General features: G+C 38.9%; 1 protein-coding gene across 1 annotated transcript in view; it reads left to right on the plus strand.

Moving 5' to 3' along the window:
- The window catches only part of LOC148742697 (uncharacterized), a 68,567-nt gene that overhangs the window by 24,137 nt on the left and 24,430 nt on the right, over positions 1-20,000 (plus strand). The window contains exons 3-4 of the mRNA XM_088758326.1: positions 6,829-6,900; positions 19,314-19,397. Coding sequence (XP_088614452.1) covers positions 6,881-6,900; positions 19,314-19,397 — 104 coding nt within the window. The 5' untranslated portion in view covers positions 6,829-6,880. The remainder of the gene's footprint in view (positions 1-6,828; positions 6,901-19,313; positions 19,398-20,000) is intronic.

Below are 20,000 nucleotides of genomic sequence, written 5' to 3' on the forward strand. Positions count from 1 at the left end.
GTCAAATACTTTAATTTAACTTGCACCTACAGAGAAGAGCCCTTTACTCGGATCGAGCAATTTCCATACCGCGTCTGTGAAACGGTGTTCTCACAAATAGATTTATATCTACAGCAGATGTTCCTTTCCCGCATATTGAAAGAAAGTTATCTGAGGTCGGCCTTGCGGTTTTAGCCATATCACTAGCATTGTAACAGACCGAGAACGGCACTTTTTTTGAGTTAACTGGAGGCGAACTCATGTGGTACCAAAAGTTATTTATTGGCGGCGAAACTAATCACCAAATTAAAAAGGTGCAGACAACCTCCTCGGTGTAATGTCTTCAAGTTTCCTAATCTGGAAAATCATCCCAGCTGTGGCGTTCTGAGCTGCTTCAGATCTTAGAGGGTCCGCAACAGGGGTCCTCAAATCCCGCTTTCCCGCTTTTTTTTCTTCTCAATCCCGCCATCCCGCCCCTTTTTACGCTCGGATCCCGATCCCGCCCCATGTTTTGCTTGATTATTGAAATAGGCGTTATGACTTACCTTCTATCGATTGTCAGTTTTGATGTTCCAGGTTCTCAACGTCACAATTAGCGACCATAACTTTATTTTCTGTTTTTCTCAACTATTTTTTGGTCCTCGCATCGGCACATGTTTACCTCGATACTTTAAGTCCAGTATTTTTGGAATTAGATAGATTGATGTTATCTGTCTGTCTTACGAAGATTCTACTACTTTGCTGCTAGTTTCCATTAGGCGATTAAGGCAATTCTGTAAATTGTTTACATTGAGTTTAGGACATGGAAATTGTATATAAACACACTGGTCTCTTTGAAGAAAACATAAACTTGCTATTAAATCTAACAGCACGACCAAACGCGGACACCCTTCTAAGCAGGAAGTTTGCTTCACCATCCAAAGTGGCGACCCGTACAGATCCTTCTCCTACTTGGTCTTCGGTTTCTTCTTCTTCCGCACTGCTACTTGTATCATATTCGTCAGGAAGGCCGACATCTCCTGTTAGGTCAACGCTTTCCCCTGGCACAATGTCTTTCTCGTACAAGAAATCGGGGAGCGTTCCAGCCCTAGCCATGGTCGTTTCTTGTTAGACAGTTTATTGACGACCTGTAGCCCCAAAAGTATGTGCCCATTCCCTCATCAGCTGGGCGTCTTGGGCACTTACTACCCCAGGTGGAAGTTGTGGTGCTAAGGAAATTTCAATGGGTGCCGCTGCGCGGTCTTGAACGGGATACCACGACTTTGGGTTGGTATAATAAAATGCCGGCCAGTTTGTTGTCTTCTTTACACTTTCCTTGACAGCGTTTCCGAAATTCCTGGCATATTCAAGGGCAGTACATAAAGGTGATTTCTGATGGACCACAGAGTGACAGTTCTCTACATCTAATGTCATGCAGCTCAGGAGATTGGTCCAAGTATAACCCATTGGCGATAACAGGTCATAAAGTCTCTGAAGGCCAGACTGCAACAATGAAATAGACTCTATTGTCTTCTCAGCCATATTTCCCTGTGGTCCATTAAGGGACCTTGGCAAGCCTTTGAATTTCACCGCGAATCGAGGCCGCGTTTCGGCGAAGATATTGCAACGTTTCTTTAAGCAGTGTAACGGCATCTTGTAGACTGCAAAGCTCGTATTTTGCATGCTTTTCGTGGACGGAGAAAGCCTTGTATATCTTTCCGACTGCATCTAAAAATGCAGTAGTTTCCGTTCATGCAGAGTGGTGAATACCTTGATACAGTTGGTGCGGGCATACCCTCAGTCCAAAGGATCGTCCAGGTCCGACAGGTCCAGGCAAAAGCAGAAAAGGTCAAATCCGTCAACAAAACAGGAATGAGTGCAGGATCTTGACTTCTAACCTCAGTGATTTGATACCTCTTTCCGAGTGACGAAAACGGCGAAAATAGTAAAACCGGAAAACAAGAACAACACAAAAAAATGATAATGGGCAAAATTTGACCGGCCTCACTTCCTTTGACACTCATAGCTTGACTACAAAGGCGGTATACACACTTAAGAACTATTTTATTTTTAAGTCAACGCTAATGAATCTTTAGTCAAGACTAAACTAAATTCCCTTATCCCGCTATTTTTTCCTTACGATTCCCGATAAAAATAGGAAATCCCGCTCCCGCTGGTTGTTAAAATTCGCGCATCCCGCTTCTGTTTTCAGCTCATATCCCGAATATCACCACGAAAAATAGCCAAATCCCACATCCCGCCAAACCTACAAACATTTTCAATCTCACAAACATTGAAAACTGAAAATACAACGGGAATCATGTTCCATTATGCCTGGTGTGGATTAACACCTTTTACGAGGCTTGGGCTCTGTAATCTTGAACTTGTGAGCAAAAAATCCTTGGTTATCCCATATTTAAAAACCACCCAATCGGAGCCTTAAACGTCACTATACTCAGAGGTTCTTGTGTGTTTCACAGTTGTTTCACTGAATAGCACGTCCACGTGTAAAGAATCTCCTCCTTCAATAATGACCAATGAGAGATAAAAGCCAAGTTATTGTACGCAACAACGAGCATGTTCGTATTCGAAGTGGCGGGAAAATAGAGGACGAGTGCATATCTCGACCTCTTTCTTATTCTATGAGCAAAAAAATATTCAAACGGGTAAAAAACTACCTCAGCACAGTTAGTTCAACGATAATTTGGAAAAATGTGTTGATAGCTGCACACTTTTAACAAAGACTGCTGGTTAAAATCTACTCAAAAGCTATGATAGTTTTTGTGAGAGAGATACATACATACCTACAAACGTACATACATACATACAAACGTACATACATACATACAAACATACATACATACATATGTTAATTGACCACTCCCCATTGGGGCTTTTCAGGGCCAATTCCCACCCAGCAACCACCCCAGGGGAGGACATCCATCACACAGTAATCTCGTGCATGGGAGATTAACGTCTCCTACCCCTAATCCTGCAGGAGACGGGACCTCCATTTATTCGTCTCTATCCCAGAAGACTAGAGTATCTAACCATTTCTTGATATAGAAAGGTAGCATATTCTTCTCACTTGTTTTAAGACCTTGAGTGTTGGACCGGCCGTGGCTCGAACCCTCGACCTCCCGCCCGACAGTCTAGCACTCTATCCATTGAGCTAACTGAAAGCTGAAACATTAGCCGTTGAAAGATTTACTCTCAAGCTACTGGCTATAAACTTAGCATAAAAATGACGAACATTTAACTTAATATATAACCGGTTCATGTGTCCATGACATGATGGGGTAATATTTTTGATGATCTAAACTCTGAGTTCCAGGCAAGCGGGTAGTTCAAATTAACTCTGCCCTACCGCAAATTTCTTTCAAGAGTTTCGAAAGCATCCTCTTTTTCATATTTCTTTCATCATATTCACAAGAGGACAGTTTTTCTACCGACATACACCTCAAGCTGTTTACCGTTTTTAAGACACTTTTTCGCGCTTAGGAAATATAAATCAAATATTGGAGCTTGGTGTTACTTTTAAAACGATCAGCCTCGGGTCCCAGACTTGGAATCATCATTTCTATATGTGGCAGTCTTTAATGTGTTCACGTGTGTCCCATTGTACCTAAAAGAAAAAAGAAATTTCATAATTTATTTTGTTGAACTGATGCCGGGTTAATAATATGGGTCAAAAACCTTGTAAAGTATTCTTACTTCCTCAACATGCGGTTACATTACGAGTCCCGCGGTTTGGTTACTTCAATCTTTTTCAATTTTATTTGTGTATTAGTTGTCTTATACGTTGTAGGGAATTAAATGGGTTGTGGACACATTAATCATTACTTCACTCGGTAATTCTTCTATTTTATTTGGTTGGAAATTTCGACGCAAGACTCGGTTTACTTATTCTAAAGGACCACTGATATTTATTGATATTATTTAATCTTTCGCGGCAGCTTAGAAGGATGTCCAAAACCACAGATCATAACAATTCGTAAAACTGACTTGTCCATCCGTATGATCCGTGCGGGTCGTGTAATTTACTCACGGGTCGAAAAAAAAACCAAGCTGGCATAACTGTTAACATTTATGCTAATTATGATGAGGTCTGGGCGACTGCGGTCATACTGAGGTCCATCTCGACTAGCTCATCATGGCGATCTCCGGTCGTCGCAGTGAAGCAAGCCTCAGAAATTACATCGTCCGTCCACTCTTCGAGTGAACAACTAAGAGCTTGCTCCGCTATCCTTCCTGATGCGTTAAGTGGAAAGCCACATCAGTCATTGCTGCCGAGTTTGATGGCGTCGTCATCCCGAGCAATTTTCGTGTTCCTCTGAACTTGCAAGTTTTATGCCTAAGCCACGATTCTGCCGGATTTCACTCTGAATAAGTCACTGAATACTAAGACTAAAAACTTCAAGCAGGTGTTCAATTTGAACTGCGCTACGGATATATTTCTTTTTTCCTCAAGAAGTGGGAAAAACACTCGACTACGTCTAGCGCTTCTGCCTACACTTCTTTCGTACTCTAGCCACTTCCTGCGTGCTTTTCAAGAGAACAAAGTACAGTCAAGGCCTCTTTACTTATCAAGTATTTATCAAGGCTTTTGTTTATATTCTATTTCAATGGAGAACGCTTTTTAACAGTAAATTAGTTTGTTAGAGTCGCGAGGCAGTACTGTCTCGGGACCGAAGATGATGAAGAAGAGGGGCAGGTTCCGGAACGAGTCAGAAAGATCACTGTACCTTAACAGCAAGCTTTTGTTTCATCATTGTAAGCTTCCTTTCAAGGAGCTGCATCAGTTATCTTTAACGTCCGAAGCACCCATGGGTTCGATATTTATAACGAAAAGAGAGAAATTTAGGGTGTGCCAGAAGCTGTTGGTTTCGGAGGGAAAGTCGCACGTCTTTCTCGTTTATCACAGCGAATTTACAATTGAGAAAAAGATGAGAAAAAAAGGCAGGGAGGAATTCAACATAGACTTTGGTTCTGATGAGCCTTGTTCTATCCGTATCGTAAGCGTGTATGTACATGTATACTTTATTCTTCCCAAATGGGCTTTTCAGAATAAAGAAATAATCAAAACTATATATTAATAAGTTGATGAGCTAATTAACTTGTAAAGAGATGACATAATCAAATCAGTAAATTAAATTATTATACATTGTAGTCACCATCTGTCTTCTCGTTGGCTAAACGCCTACAGTTAATTCTGGGAAACAGCGCAACCTACAGATTATTCAGTAATCTGTACCTACAGATTAGGGAATAATCTGTAGGTTGCGCGCACAATGCATGATTCCGGTGGAGCAATGTCAAGTTCACGGACAGCGAAGTAAGAATGGCCTCTCTATTCGCTTCATCGACCCAGCGAGAAATTGAAAAATTACTTGAAGATAAAGATTCGGAAATTACTAAAAGAATGTATAATAGAACAATTCTTTGATTCGGTTTTTGTGATATGCGGAATAATCCACGTCTCGGTTAGTGCTATTAGCCGAGGCCGAAGGCTGAGGCTGATAACACTTACCTCGACCTTGATTATTCCGGATATCACAAAAACCTCATCCAGTAATTGTTTGAAGTAAATTAAGTAACAAAAATAAAAGCAATTAAGAAAAATTAACCAAAACAAAAGCAATTAAGAAACATTAACAAAAACAAAAGCAATTAAGAAACATTAACAAAAACAAAAGCAATTAAGAAACATTAACAAAAACAAAAGCAATTAAGAAACATTAACAAAAACAAAAGCAATTAAGAAACATTAACAGAAACAAAAGCAATTGAGGTAAGGCTTCTCTTCAGGCAACGTTTGAAGTCCTTTAGTGTCAGTTTAAACTTAAGAGTATAATCTAATGAGTTTCAGAGTTTGACAGTACTGAAGTAGAAAGTTTTATACATAGGAATATTTAGCATCTAAGAGTTCCTCGTTATACGCTTAGTGATGGTAGTTGTTTGGGTATATTTAGAAAGTAAAGAGTCTGGTGCGCACACAGTCACGCATTTATAGGCCATTATTGCGGGGCGATATTACAACTGCTATCTTACAGGTAGCCACTTTAACTCTTTAATGATGGGGGAACTGAAGTCGTATTTCCTTGAATTGCTGACGATACGGGCTGGGAAATTTGTACTGCTTGGATCCTACTCAGATTGTACTCTGAGGTGTTGCTCCAAACACTGCAACAATAGTATAGTTTGCTAAAGACTATGGCATTATAGTTATAATAGTTAAGCCTTTGAGTCAAAGGCATGTTTAACTCGATTAATCCGGCCTAGGCTCGCCATACAACTGGACACTGTTGAATTATCTGTATAGTTTAATCAAGTTCCTATACTATGTTCAGGGCTAAAAGAATCAGCACTGCTAAAGTTGTAACATTATTGTTCGTATTTATAACGTCAGAATGAAGGTTTTGTTTGAAACTAAAAACAAAAATATGCTAACGGAGATTACAACTATGTAGAAAGATGAACTTTCCGATGAAATAGACCCGAAGCAATTTTACATTGATAAGAGAGCTAAAAGATTTCTTGAAGAGAGTAAATAAAGCATCTGATCTGCTGTTATTTGACAGCATTACATGATCCAGCGGGTTGGAGATGGTCATCTGCAGTGAGAGGAAAGGCTTCGTCTGACATTCGTTTCAGATCAAGAGATTGTAAACTGCAGTTTACAATCTCCTGGTGCAGATTGCCTCCCAAGGGAATTCAGATGCTGCATAAGCAATCTTTGCTTCAAACTCGTAATTCAACCTCAAAGTCTGTCTAGCTCATAATCATTCGTTCGCTTTTGTTGATTTGAGTCTTTTAGTCAAATATCAATGATTTCTTGTTATTGTGTTCATTTTGTTTTCTCTATTTTAGTGACTTGTCCTATAACCAACTGCAACAGCTGCCCCCAAGAGCTTTCTATGAAATGACACGGCTTACAGAACTGTGAGTAGAACAGTTAATACAGCTGTGACAGGGCTACTGTTCAAATGACTCTCCTTAACGAGATACTGTGTGAGGATGTGTGCGAAAATAATTGTTAATGATATGGCCATGTCTTAAAAGGAATGGATATCACCAAACTGAAGTACACGACTGGCTAAAATCGATATTAATCATGGTCTTCATATTCCAAACCATACCGATACTCTAGAGCGATATGTTTGTCATATTTTTTCTTTTAAAGTAACGTGCGAGGGAATACGAAAAAACTCAGAGTTCTTTTATTCAAGGGATTTTGGTCCTAATTTATGGGCCACCAAGAGAAGCTCATTCAAAACTGAAAACCAAGTCATTGTTCCCACTTAAACGTAAAAATGTCTCCACATTTTAAGAACAGTTACTGCAACCTGAAGCAATTTTCTTTTAAGCGCATATTGAGAAGCTAAAATGGTGTACATTGAGCATAGACGTTTACTGTGATGATCGATCAAAGATCACAAGGCTGAATGAGAATTGATAGCTGGTCGGTCGAGGCAAAAACAGGCACTTAAAGTTATTTGCTTCTGTAGCTACTCTTTGTAAAAATGTGTTTAACTCGAACCTTTTTCCAAATCGCTCATAACCACGATGAGAACTGAAATGAAAGGTGCGAGCAAATTACAAACGAATAGAGAAAACAACAAAATACAAATACAACTCGTGTTTTTCGAAAGTCGCGAAAAAGGAAACTAAAAACTTATGAAATTAAGTAGCGAAAAACGATGTCGCCTGCAAGTTGTTTTCATCAAACTGAAGACCTAAATTCACAATGTTAAAAGATAGAATTGAAGCTACAAAAATAATGTTAGAAAGTGAGCGGTTTTAATGGTCAAAAAGGTTAGAATAGGTAGATAAACTACAGCAAAATAATTACCTTGCTGCCGCCCTGAGTCAGTGTAACTTGTTCTTCGGCACTCGGCCAAACTTCTATTGAATTGACTCAAAACTTGGGTCACCTGAATTCCCAACAAGATTAACTAGCCTGTGTTCGCGTGTTCTTCCGCGATATGTACGAACTTTCTCGAAAGATCTAATGGACGCGTTAGGCAAATACTCACATGAAGGCTTTCGATAGCTTAAGAGCAAAGCTCTAAATTAACCTACAATAAAAGAAAATAGTTTCCATGAACAGCTTAAAAGATGAAATACTTTGATAACTTAAAATACTGGCCACTCGCTAAACAACTCGGAACGTGTAAATAACACATACGTGCGACAATTACGTAAAGGAAAACGACACGCACGCACAGTGTTCTAGTCGCGTGCACTGCTTTGTATTGGTTTAGTGCGCGCGCGCAGCTTGATTGCAGTAGTTACATTAGGCCAGGTGAAAAAACCTGCTTCGTTATCTTCACTCATTCAAGAGTTTGTTGTGACAAAGCTGAATTTTGAACAGTTGTTTTTGCCCCGTTTGGACTGGAGGCTTAAAACAGACCTCGGTCGGTTAAATGCTTGAGACATCACCAGGGAAAAATTTGAATCAATTTTCTTTTCCGTCCTTTTGGTTTCTTGTTTCAACACATAATTAAGATCGTGTTAACAAAGCTTGGTCGTTCTAATTAAGGGCTGTCTTGACCTTATGAGCTGATACAGACATCTCTGCGTTCGGTCTGTATTTGTGACCTTGATTAAGATTAAGATTACCCACCGCTTCACAATATAAAAAAAAGGCCTAAGGTCATGAAAATTTTCCATTGAAACCATGGGAACAGGAGTGGTGCAACATTTAAGAGGGTATTTGTTTGCCTAACTGCGCATAATATTGAAAGGAAGTTGATAGTTGTTAGATTCTTAAAGAGATCACTTCTTAAGACATTGACGTCAATTTTCCGTCGTCTGTAACCTTATTGATCATAGAAATGACGTCAACAATGTTCAAAACCGAAGTGAAACCATGAGGCGCGGCCGAGTGGTTTCATTGCAAAGTGATCAATAAGGTTACAGATGGTGGAAAATTGACGTCTATTCGTTTTTTCCAAAAAAATATTATTTTATTAAGCCTTCTTATTCGGCCAAGTTTTCGGAAAATCACGCGCACGCGTGACATGATCTTGTTCGTTTTCTTTCACGTTTTTTTTCCGTTTTCGACCAATTCTTCAAGAGTTTCTGCTCGTATCACAGTCTTAAAATTGTGAAACTCTTCGCAATATTTCTGACATTTGCGAATGTTTCCGCGCAAAGAAAATTTTCTCTGACAGATTGCAGATTATTGTTATGATCTATAACTTTAATAACGATGGCTCTCGACCCGAATAAGCTCGTGAGAATTTCTACGCTTATTGTAATAATATTAATACTGACTTGCCATCCCAGATTCTTGGATTCATCCAAATCACGTATAAGTTGGTTAACTCTAATGTTGGCGCCAGCTATTGACAACACTACATAGTTTCAGGATTTTAGTCATTTTTCCTTTGCTCATCCGGGTTTTACCTCACACCGTCTCCCAGCTACGACGCAGAGGGAAAGACAATTTCAGACTCCAGCTGGGTAAAAAGATCTACACAAATGCATGTTTACTGATATTGATGATACGGATAAGTTAGAAAGAAACCTTAAGTCCTCTCTTTCATCTTTTTTGAGAGCTCAGCAGAGACACTGGATGATTTTATGGGGCTGATCCTTTCTGAGTAACGCAAGCCTTTACAGTTTATCAATTATGTCTTTTGTCTAAGCCGGTAGATGCTTGTATGACGTAAGCTGATGCAGTGGAAATCTTTTTCCAAATTAATCATCAACACTCAGTGGTATGAGGAGCTTTCTTCTGATTCAGCTAAACAATTTATGTAATGCACTTTAGATCCGTTAACTTGGCCCGTTATAGGCCAAATAAACTATAGTTTTTACTAACATCAATTGCTGATCTAAAATCGGCCTTTTGAAAACGTGATTTCCAGCCACAACCGAACCGTTCATTTACCCTTTTCATGCATCATATCAATGCGACAAATCATTTTAAAATCAGCGAAGAGGATTAAGAACTAATCTATTGAAGAATCAAATAACTTTTCAACATCCCTTTCAATATTATGTGAAGTTAGTCACAAAAATACCTTTTTTTAAAAAGGTATTTTTGCACCAGTCCTATTCCTATGGTACTCATGGATATTTCTGAATGACCGTGGGCATTTTTTTAACCGGAAGATCGTGCTGTAGTCACCTCAATTTCAAGTTCATTGAAAAATGACAGTCTCTCTAACAGCGGTGTGGGGCATGTAGGTTCAAAGAATTCATTTCTTTCAAACGTTCCCCATGAATTTATTTTAGATTAATAGTAATCGAAACCACCTTGGTTTTTCCAAACACTGCAAGACAGTATTTTTTTTCTAAGTGGCAATCGTTTCAGCGCTCTAAGGCACATTTTTAACAGCGCCGATATAATCAAAATGGCACAAATTGCCAAACTCGTATATTTTTACCAACTTTGTTTTGATGAATTTATTTTGCTTCGCATATTTAGATCAATCGTTTATGAAGACAAAGCATATATATTTTACTTCATTAACAATATTTCATCGTGAAAATCAGTTTTTAGTTTGACACCCACTTCTCCACTGCCGCCATTGCAATAAATATGTAATATTTCTCCTTTTTTTCTTCCTTCCCTTCCCCCTCCTTATTCCCACTGAGGGCGAGAGGAATGAAAACACTAGGTATGAAACAGCACCGATATGTCCCGAAGGAGCTAAACACACTGAGTTCCGATGCGAACCTGGGGCCGTAGCTTTTCAGCCTTTATTCAATTGCTATTAGTTTGTAAATTGATTTGCTGACACTAAGCATGCACGATCGAGTAAGTCGGGTGATGCTTTCGGTGACTAATCATCACACTTGCTAGGTGTACGTCGTTGTGTGGTTTAAAAAACTATACCAGTGAAGAAAAAAGATATGTGACACTTTCTTCAAAGAGAACGGTGGAAAATGCTGGAGAAGTAACAGAATAATAACAGGGAAAACTTCATAGATAACTCACCTGATCTAATCGGGAAAACCACTTCATGAAGTTTCAGGATTTATTCCTCACTTTTGCATCCCTATTCTTTGATGCTTTACAACGGCGACGATGGGTGGACTATTGACATGCCCTTTGCTGTGTTCTGTACCTCCCCTTTTTATGTCATAGGCTTGCATTGGGCACATCCTAATTTCGTTGAGCTTCAAAACTCGCAAAATAAAAGACCCAGTCCCACTGGTAAGAATGAGTTCGTACCCGTGTAACATCCTGCGAAATAAATGTGGAGAGCTAGGATTAACTGTAAATGTTTCATCAAAACTTGTAAGGCTCAACTAGGTAACACATTTTGAGCTACCACATGCTCCTCCATATTTTAAAGATCAAGACAGAGAGATATGAGTCCCCATCTTGCAGTTCGCAACTCGTGAGGCAAATTCGACTTTGTGTATCAATTACAGGCTCCAGTTGCCGTGGGCTACATCATGATTACAAAATGGGATATTAATCCGATTTACCAAAGTTTCCTTGCAGATTTATAACAGTAACGTTTGTTTTATGTCAGACAATTTTGAAAAGTTACAGCTTATCAAAACAATCAGCTGGAATGTTAACCAATATTAAGCAACTTATTTAAAGTGCCCCTGAGACGAAAATTGACCATTTTATTTTTGCCTAAATTGTTTACGCAGTGTCGAATTGGGTCAAGTTAAGACCCGTTTTGCCATTAAAAACTCAAAACAAACCTTCGATGACCAATTTTTTACCGCTTCAAAGTCGTTCAAAAATCGTCTGCTATTGCTGAAAACATGTTCCACCCGAGCCCGCAAAAACCTCATCATGACGTCAAAGGCTCAACAAACTTACGCTTTGCTTTGTCAAAACTCTCTTTGTTCGCTGCACAGAGAGTCACACATATTACTTTTTTGAGAACTGTTTCGTTGTCAGTCTGGAAATGTCGACTTTTTCAGATGATGGGCTGTCCCAGAAATCATCTGAAGCTTCTGTGGATAGTTTTGTGCCGACAAACGATGAATTTTTGCCATGCGAGTAAAGATAAACACAGAACGGCACGGACTCCGCATGTGGCTTTTGTGGTCGCATCGCTTTATTGCCTTCGAACTGTATTTTTGTTTGTCTTAAGGGATTTTCCCTTTTTGTAAGAAATGATCGGGTGATTAAAAAAAAAAATTTTCGGCAATGGCTAATTGTGTATCCGAAAGCGGATATTGGGAGTTTGTGAAAGCCATTTCTAAGCCATCAATGTGTTTCCCCGATGCATTTGGTCAATAATCTCATTAACCCCTTCCTACGTATTTTTTACTATCGATGCTGTGAGAGGTTTGAAGTGAACTCTGTTGTTGAGTTGCACTTTGGCCTCTTTTGTTTTTTCTGTCTTATTCATGATGACTAACCACGATAACTATGCATATTTTTAACTTGTTTTTATTTATACATTTTACATCATCCTACTTTTATTTTATCTAATTTATTTTAGGCAGGTCCACATCAGCTTTTTGCTGCGATTGTATTAACTTAACCTGCTTTACCAAAAAAAATTAATGTATGTAATGTATGTATGTATGACTATTGTTGTGTTGCTTCGGTGAGGTTTAAGGCAGAGTTTGTTTCAACTCCTTTGGAGCCGTGACCTCATTGCGTTACAAAGTATTTTTTGCAGTCTGCAAGTAGCGTTATGACAATTTTCCTAGTAGCTCTGAAGGGCGATAGAAGACTGAACCGGTGGCATTCAGTTTGATATGAAACAGAAGTGGTTCTTTGTTTTTGTCCGTGAAAGGTGTAACGGAGGCGCATTCCACTTGCGAATAAATCTCGCAAAAGTTGGCCTGCTTTTAAATTCGTTTGTCACAGGCGTTGGGATGAATTTGAGACCCTTTGATAGCACGCTGACTTGGCTGTCAGAATTGGTTGATAGTTTGACAGGTTATTAAAGAAATTTTCACTTTATGGGTTCTTTGGCTGCAAGCCTACATTTTAAAGTGTTTTTACGCTATGTCTTAAGCTGTTTGTTCTGCTCTCGCTGATATTAAAGCCAGCTTTTTTAGAATCAGAGCACACAATTATATTTTTCATCTCTTTTGTATAAAAGTGAGCTCTTTGAGGTCAGAAATCTCAATCCTCAACTCGGCTATTTTATCATTCTTATTTACAATGTTCACCGAGTACTTTCTTTTGTGTAAGGTATTCTGCCAGAGAGTTGTTAAAGGTGGATATTGATCAGCTCATATGTAAAGGTGACAAAATCCGTGGAGGTTCGTAGACTTCGCTTTCCGGCGTCGAGATCGCACTGAGGACGGTTTTTCTTGTCCCTTCTCTTCTTGAACGGTAGGCACTGAACCCCGACAGAATTCTTCACCTAGATCCTTCAAAGTACACAGATCTCCGAGCAGTGTTCGGAGTCGGATCACAAATATTTCTGTAGGATTGAAGTTTACTCGGCGAGGTCGCACAAATCGCATCCGTTTTTCCCGCTCTGATCTATTTGCAAGGCTCCGATGCAGAGAAATACCTGTAGCATGGTCTGCACGATTACTTCAGCTTTGAATTACGCATCGATGCCCAGTCAATTTTTGTTTAGCTTTTGTAAGAATAGAGTAAAGAACTCTGTTATGTTTGCTTGACATTTTTCCATGTGAGATTCTCGCGTTGAGCCTTTCACGTCACTCCCTCTGAGTCCTGCAATCAACTTCCGGAACATGATCACATAATGGCGGACGCGAAATCGTGAATTTAACGGCCCGAAAAAAGATATTTCTGGTGCTCGATCTAAACTGAAATTTGGCAGAGTGGGTGAAGGAGACACACTGAACACGAAAATGGAAAAAAAATTATGTACGAAAATTTTTTATCTCAGGGGTACTTTAAAGATAAACCACAGTTTTTGTTGGTTCACCGGTGTGATAAACCACGCAGAGTGTTGAGAGAACACGAAAAAAGTTTGTAAACCACGAACTGCAGCGGATTGGTTCGCAAACTTTTCGAGTTTTGAAGCTAAGTTTTCGGATTAAAGTTCTGTCATAGAAAAAAGCAATTTAAGAGGCCCTGCACCTAAGAAACGACCGATGATTTCTGGCTAAAAACTAAAATCGGCCGATTTTTATCGTCCAGGTAGAGGTTACCCAACACTATTTAAAAATGAATTTCTTTTGCTTCAGTATCGCTTTAAACAAAAGATATCGAGCCGCGAACTTGCTACGTCTGATAGCAGCAAAATCTGTCCCAAAATATGCCCTTTCAAAAACAGGTTCAAAAATGAACTCGTCGAGTCAGTACAACGGAAAGCACTTAGGATAATCTTCCCCAGTCTTGACTATGGATCTGGCCTTAGTGAGGCTCGGCTGCAAACATTCGTGGTTCGCAGAGCTGAACTGGGTTCCAGGTTCATGGCCTGGGGCGAGGAGGACTGAACCTTTAACTTTCATCGTTCCTCGCGCCACAGAGGCGCCATCATGGTTATTCTTTGCGAGTTGGCAATGCTCGAGTAGATCGGTTTAGAGAGGCCACAGACAGACTTAACAATTTTGTTACTGTTCGTTATCAGTAAATTGTATATTTAATGTAGTACCTACGTAATACATATATCTTATTAGACGTTTTGTTGTGTAGTATCGCTGAGTATTTTTACGAGTTGTGCCGTATTTTGACGAGCCCGCAGGTAAAAAAACTCTTAAATGAGGCGGAACTTACGCGCTTCGTTATCATAAACAGTTGATCTAAACAAGTGAAGTAAATTATATTCCACAAACCTGAGTTTTGTGAAAAGACGAGCGGGCTCGTCTCGGTCCAAACCCGATAGAAGAACTCGGCCAATGTCCAGTCATCTTGACCACACGCTCGGTTAATAAAGCATATATATTCAGCGCATATTCACGGGGACTCATTTTGCGCATATTCAATGGCACGAAGAACTTCAGCATAAAAGAAAAAAAAAGCCAACTCGCCTTGTGGCCAGAATTAGTCTACCACTGCGATCCTCGGATAATCTGCACCGAACGTTCTCAAAGTTGGCAAGCCTAGGAAGCAGTTTTCAATTTACCGGAGCTTTTTTTTATCGAAATAAAGGCCACTTTCTTAGAATCTTTACCAGTGGATTTTAACTTCATTTTGAGGAATTAACTTTATTAGACCACACTACGACAAAAGCAGCAGTATCAGGAGACACATTAAGCCGTGTGCACTTGTTCAAGCGCCGTTCAGCTATTTTATTTACTCGCAGTACACTATTTTCCTTTGCCCACGTTGGTTTCTGTTGCCTCCGCATTGATTAAAGCCTTCGTGGAATTTTTGTTTAAATGTGGAGACGACAGAACAGTGAGAGGTTGATACCAAAACACCCGTCACCATCATTGCCACAGTCAAAGGTTTTTGAAACTCCCTGACGTTTCCCTGACAAACGTGAAATCTCCCTGACCGACTGAATAAACAATTTCACAAACGAGTCACCTATTCCAAAGCCATCCTTTCTACCGATAAATTGTGTCAAAGGTGTAGAACTGAATAATAATTTTCAGGGTAAAAAAACTGTTTAATGAGGCAGAACTTACGCGCTTCGTTATCATAAACAATTGATCTAAACACGTGAAGCAAATTATATTCCACAAACCTGAGTTTTGTGAAAAGACGAGCGGGCTCGTCTCGGTCCAAACCCGATAGAGGAACTCGGCCAATATCCAGCCATCTTGACAACACGTTTGGTTAATAAAGCATATATATTCAGCGCATATTCACGGGGACTCATTTTGCGAGCTTGGGCTACATGTGATAAGATAAGCGCAGCCAAGCCAGGAGCGAAATTTCTCACTAGGTAACTGCGTAACAAAAAAAGTGAAATCCAATGAAATCTGTAACACCACAAACCATGGTAAATGAGCCGCCAAATATGCATAAAACATAACCAAATGGCAGCCAAAAGGATGTACGAAAAACAGTTTGAATACAAGAATTAAAACCATATCTATCGTTGGGACTGTTGCCGTCGTCAATTTTAAGACTTTTAAGCACTTTAATTTCTTTCTTTTGTAATAGTCTTCTGTACGTTTGCTCTCTGAATGGAGCGAAAATGAAGAAAACCAACAAGATAATATTTACGTATGATGCACGATCCTCGCAGTAGATAGCGCTATTTATCTACTGCGAGGATCGTGCATCATACGTATCTAATACCGCAGTTCAAAATATATGAACTTCATATATTTAATCTATCTCAAGATAATATTTGTACGGCCCAACGACAGAAGTCATTTTGCATTATGTTGATTACTCCATGTATTCGGGCAAAAATTTCAGCCATTGTACCCCTCTCCTCCCCACCCCTTCCAGATATTTGAATAGAGGAAAATAGAACGACTTTGGGGACAGAAGCAAACCTAGTGGGGCAGAATGGGATAACGCGTTTAATCTAACTTTTAACGCATAAATTAATTGTCTAACAGACCAAAATCGAGTGAGTGACTTTTCCTTCCGTACCAAAACCTCATAGTATCATTGACGTCATACTGTTAGATGAAAAGTACCAGGAGTAGCCTTCAGTGCAGGCGTTTTATAAGGCCGAGTTAAGGTTATAAGCTCGTGATCATTTATCCGAACTCCATGTTTGATTCAGAGTCAGAGTGGAAGGGGGACGGGGAAGGGCGGGAAAGGCGAGTAATTTTCACTCCCCCACCCCAGCTTCTCTCCTTATTTTTGACCGTCGCTCACCCCCTAGGTACAAATTACTTTCTCTACTCAGTCTTCCTCTGCCATCAAAATCAAAGATGGCTATACCAGGAATAAAGAAAAGTTCGATTTAGACCCGCCATAGGTATTGTTTGCGCTAGATATTGCTTTAAATATCCAACCTTTCTTCCTAAAGATGCAGCTTTCAGTCTGAAATGAGAGTGATCGTAGTAATATTTTGCAGTAGGATTCTAAAATCTCCACTAAAAAAGGAGTACGAAAAGATTTGTTTTCTCTCCTTGGAAGATAGTTTGGTCCGTAATTTCTTGTGACGTTTTCTTATAGTTTATATAAACTCCATCCATGCACCAAGAGAATGCAAGAAGCCAAACAGTCTATGTTCTACTCATTGGCACGTAGATACCGAATTAAAACTTCTTATCATAATGGTTCAATTAAAATCAGCCAAAGAGGGGTTTTGTCGTCTAACACTTTAATTAATTGTACTCTAACACTTTAATTAATAAGCACAAAAAGACTAAGCTCGTATCGTCGCTCCAGCTTCCAGACAACCGGGGTACAACACAAAACCAATCAGAATTCAAATAGCTAATGCATTGAATTATCATTTCGCATCTGTCGGACCTAAACTTGCAAATAGCATACCATTATCCACCAGGGACTTTAAGGATTACCTAGGGAATTCAAATTACACCAATTCTTTCTTCTTTGACGCTGTCACTTCTACTGAAATTGAAATGGAAATTTTGAGTACTCAATCAAAAAAAGCCTACGGACTTTATTCATGTCCAGTTCGTCTTTTGAAGTCCGCACGTCAAGCTTTATCTCATACCCTAGCTGAACTAATGAACATGTCCATTTCAACTGGTATCTATCCCCACAAATTAAAGCATGCTGTAGTAATTCCAATTTATAAAGCGGATGATGAAACTGACCCAAACAATTATCGCCCAATATCGTTACTGTCCGTGTTTAATCGAATATTCGAAAAACTAATGTACAAACGCCTAAAATCTTTTATAAATAAAAATGATATATTTTTCACATCGCAATATGGATTTAGAGAGAACTGCTCAACTCAACATGCAATTCTGGATATTCTAAATACAATTCAAAACAACATTGATAAAAAATTATATTCCTGTGGCATTTTCATTGACTTGAAAAAGGCCTTCGACACGGTTGATCATTCGATTTTGTTGCATAAATTACACCATTATGGAATTAGAGGATTGATTAATGATTGGTTCTCATCATACTTGTCTGTCAGGATGCAATCAACCCAAATCGGTTCTATTGTCTCTAGCAAAGAGAGAATAGTGTGTGGAGTCCCTCAAGGTTCTATACTTGGTCCACTTCTTTTCTTAATTTATGTCAATGACATGCATCGTTCCTCTAAAAGTTTGACTTTTACCTATTTGCTGATGATACCAATTTACTATATGCAGAAAAGATCTAAACAAACTTGAAGTTGTCGTCAATGAAGAGATATTAAAGTTGTGTGAATGGCTGAATTCAAATAAATTATCTCTTAACGTATCCAAATCTAATTTCGTTATTTTTCATCCTTATCAACACAAACTATACCGAGAAGTAAACCTTAAAATACTTGATAATAACTCGGAGCAATTGGTATCTCTTGAACGTAAGACATATGTTAAATACCTAGGTGTTCTTATTGACGGTAATCTCTCCTGGAAGCATCATATTAACTACATTTCCACGAAAATAAGCAAAGGTATCGGTATTGTTGCAAGGCTAAGACACTTGGTACCGCTCACTACTCTTATAAACATTTACCGCTCGCTCATTGAACCGTATATTTCCTATGGTCTCGTTGCTTGGGGCCAAGCCGCCAATACTCATCTAAACAAAATCGTCATTTTACAAAAGCGGGTTCTTCGTCTAATGCACTTTTCCGATTATACATCTCACAGTGCTCCTCTTTTTAGTCGTTCGGGAATTCTACCGATAAAAATGCTTTACTTCAAATTGGTTGCCTCTCTGTTACATGACATCAAAAATCGCTGTGCTCCTCTCAATATTTCTGAACTTTTTACTCACTCTGAACAGGTTCATTCCTACTCTACTCGTTTCTCAGTAGCTGGAAGCTTTTATATAAAACAGGCGAGAACAAATCATCAGTTGTTTTCCTTTTCTAGAGTTGGTGCGAAAATATGGAATGGCATCCCCCCTGAAATTCGTAAGCTAAAGAAAGCACCTTTTAAACGTGAGCTAACTCACTTGCTTTTGAAAATTCTTGAAATTGAGGAGATGAATGTTGACTTGCGCTACCTTGACCTTTCTAGCTTATATTTGTGTTTCAACTGATTAGCTTTCTCTTTGACCTGTTAAAAACTCCCTTGTGTGACTGGCTCAGTTAAAACCTTTAACATGATTATTACTACTATTATTTATTATTTATTTTTATTTGCTCATTTATTTATTTATTTCATTGTTGCGTGTGTGTGTGCGTGCGCGCGTGTGTGTGTGTGAGAGAGCCTATACAGTGTCTGTTTAGGTAGCCCGCCTAGAATAGCTTTGCTAACTGCGGGCTACAAAAGCCTTTATTTCTTTCATTTTAAATAAATAAAGTCAATGTTGTTGTTTGTTGTTGTTGTTGTTGGTTTTCAGTCTGTGCTTTAAGTCTGTATCAATAGCATCCGGCAGAGGAAATCAAATCAAGCCATTAATGTTTTACTAATATTGTTCCCTTTTAACGATGCAGATTCCTGAACAACAACAACTTAAAGAATTTTTCTTCTGAACAACTACCTAACTGGTTGCCTTCTCAGTCCAACTTTACAAACTTGTAAGTTTAGTAGTTTTAGAGTTTCATTACCCTTCGGATGAGCAATAATGCTAACACTTAAGGTCCCTAGAGCTTTTAGCAGCACACCCTTTTCCAGGATGGAGACTGAAAATTAAAACTATTGAATGGCAAACTGTACCGGTGATTTTCACTAGTACTGTAAGAACCATTCTTTGTTTGACAAGGCATGTTCATCGTTGAGTAAGTGCAAATTGAAATTAAAAAAAAAAAAAGAAAAAAAGGATACAAAAATTCCTTCCTGAGTCTAAAATAAAAACCAATAAGTTTTTACAAACATTTCTCTCACTCATAAATCGAGTAAGATTATTTTAAATTTTTTTTCAGTATTCACGCCCTGAGCCCTCTTTTAAATCTACGGGAAGCTATGTTCCAGACACAACAACTGTGAATTTGAAATACATGCTTCAACAGTCTTTTTTGACAGCTTTAGTTCAATCAACGCAAAGTTTCAAAGTGAAAAACATATAAAGTTCAATATTAAAAAATTTAGCCTTCAGATGACAGACGAACTATTGAGAAATGTCTTTCAAAATCCAACATGTTGCGTCATGTTAGGATTTTAACCTGCTCGCTACTTCCCAA

The sequence above is a fragment of the Stylophora pistillata genome, chromosome 1 (genome assembly GCF_964205215.1).
Source record: "Stylophora pistillata chromosome 1, jaStyPist1.2, whole genome shotgun sequence".
Classification (NCBI taxonomy): Eukaryota; Metazoa; Cnidaria; class Anthozoa; order Scleractinia; family Pocilloporidae; genus Stylophora; species Stylophora pistillata.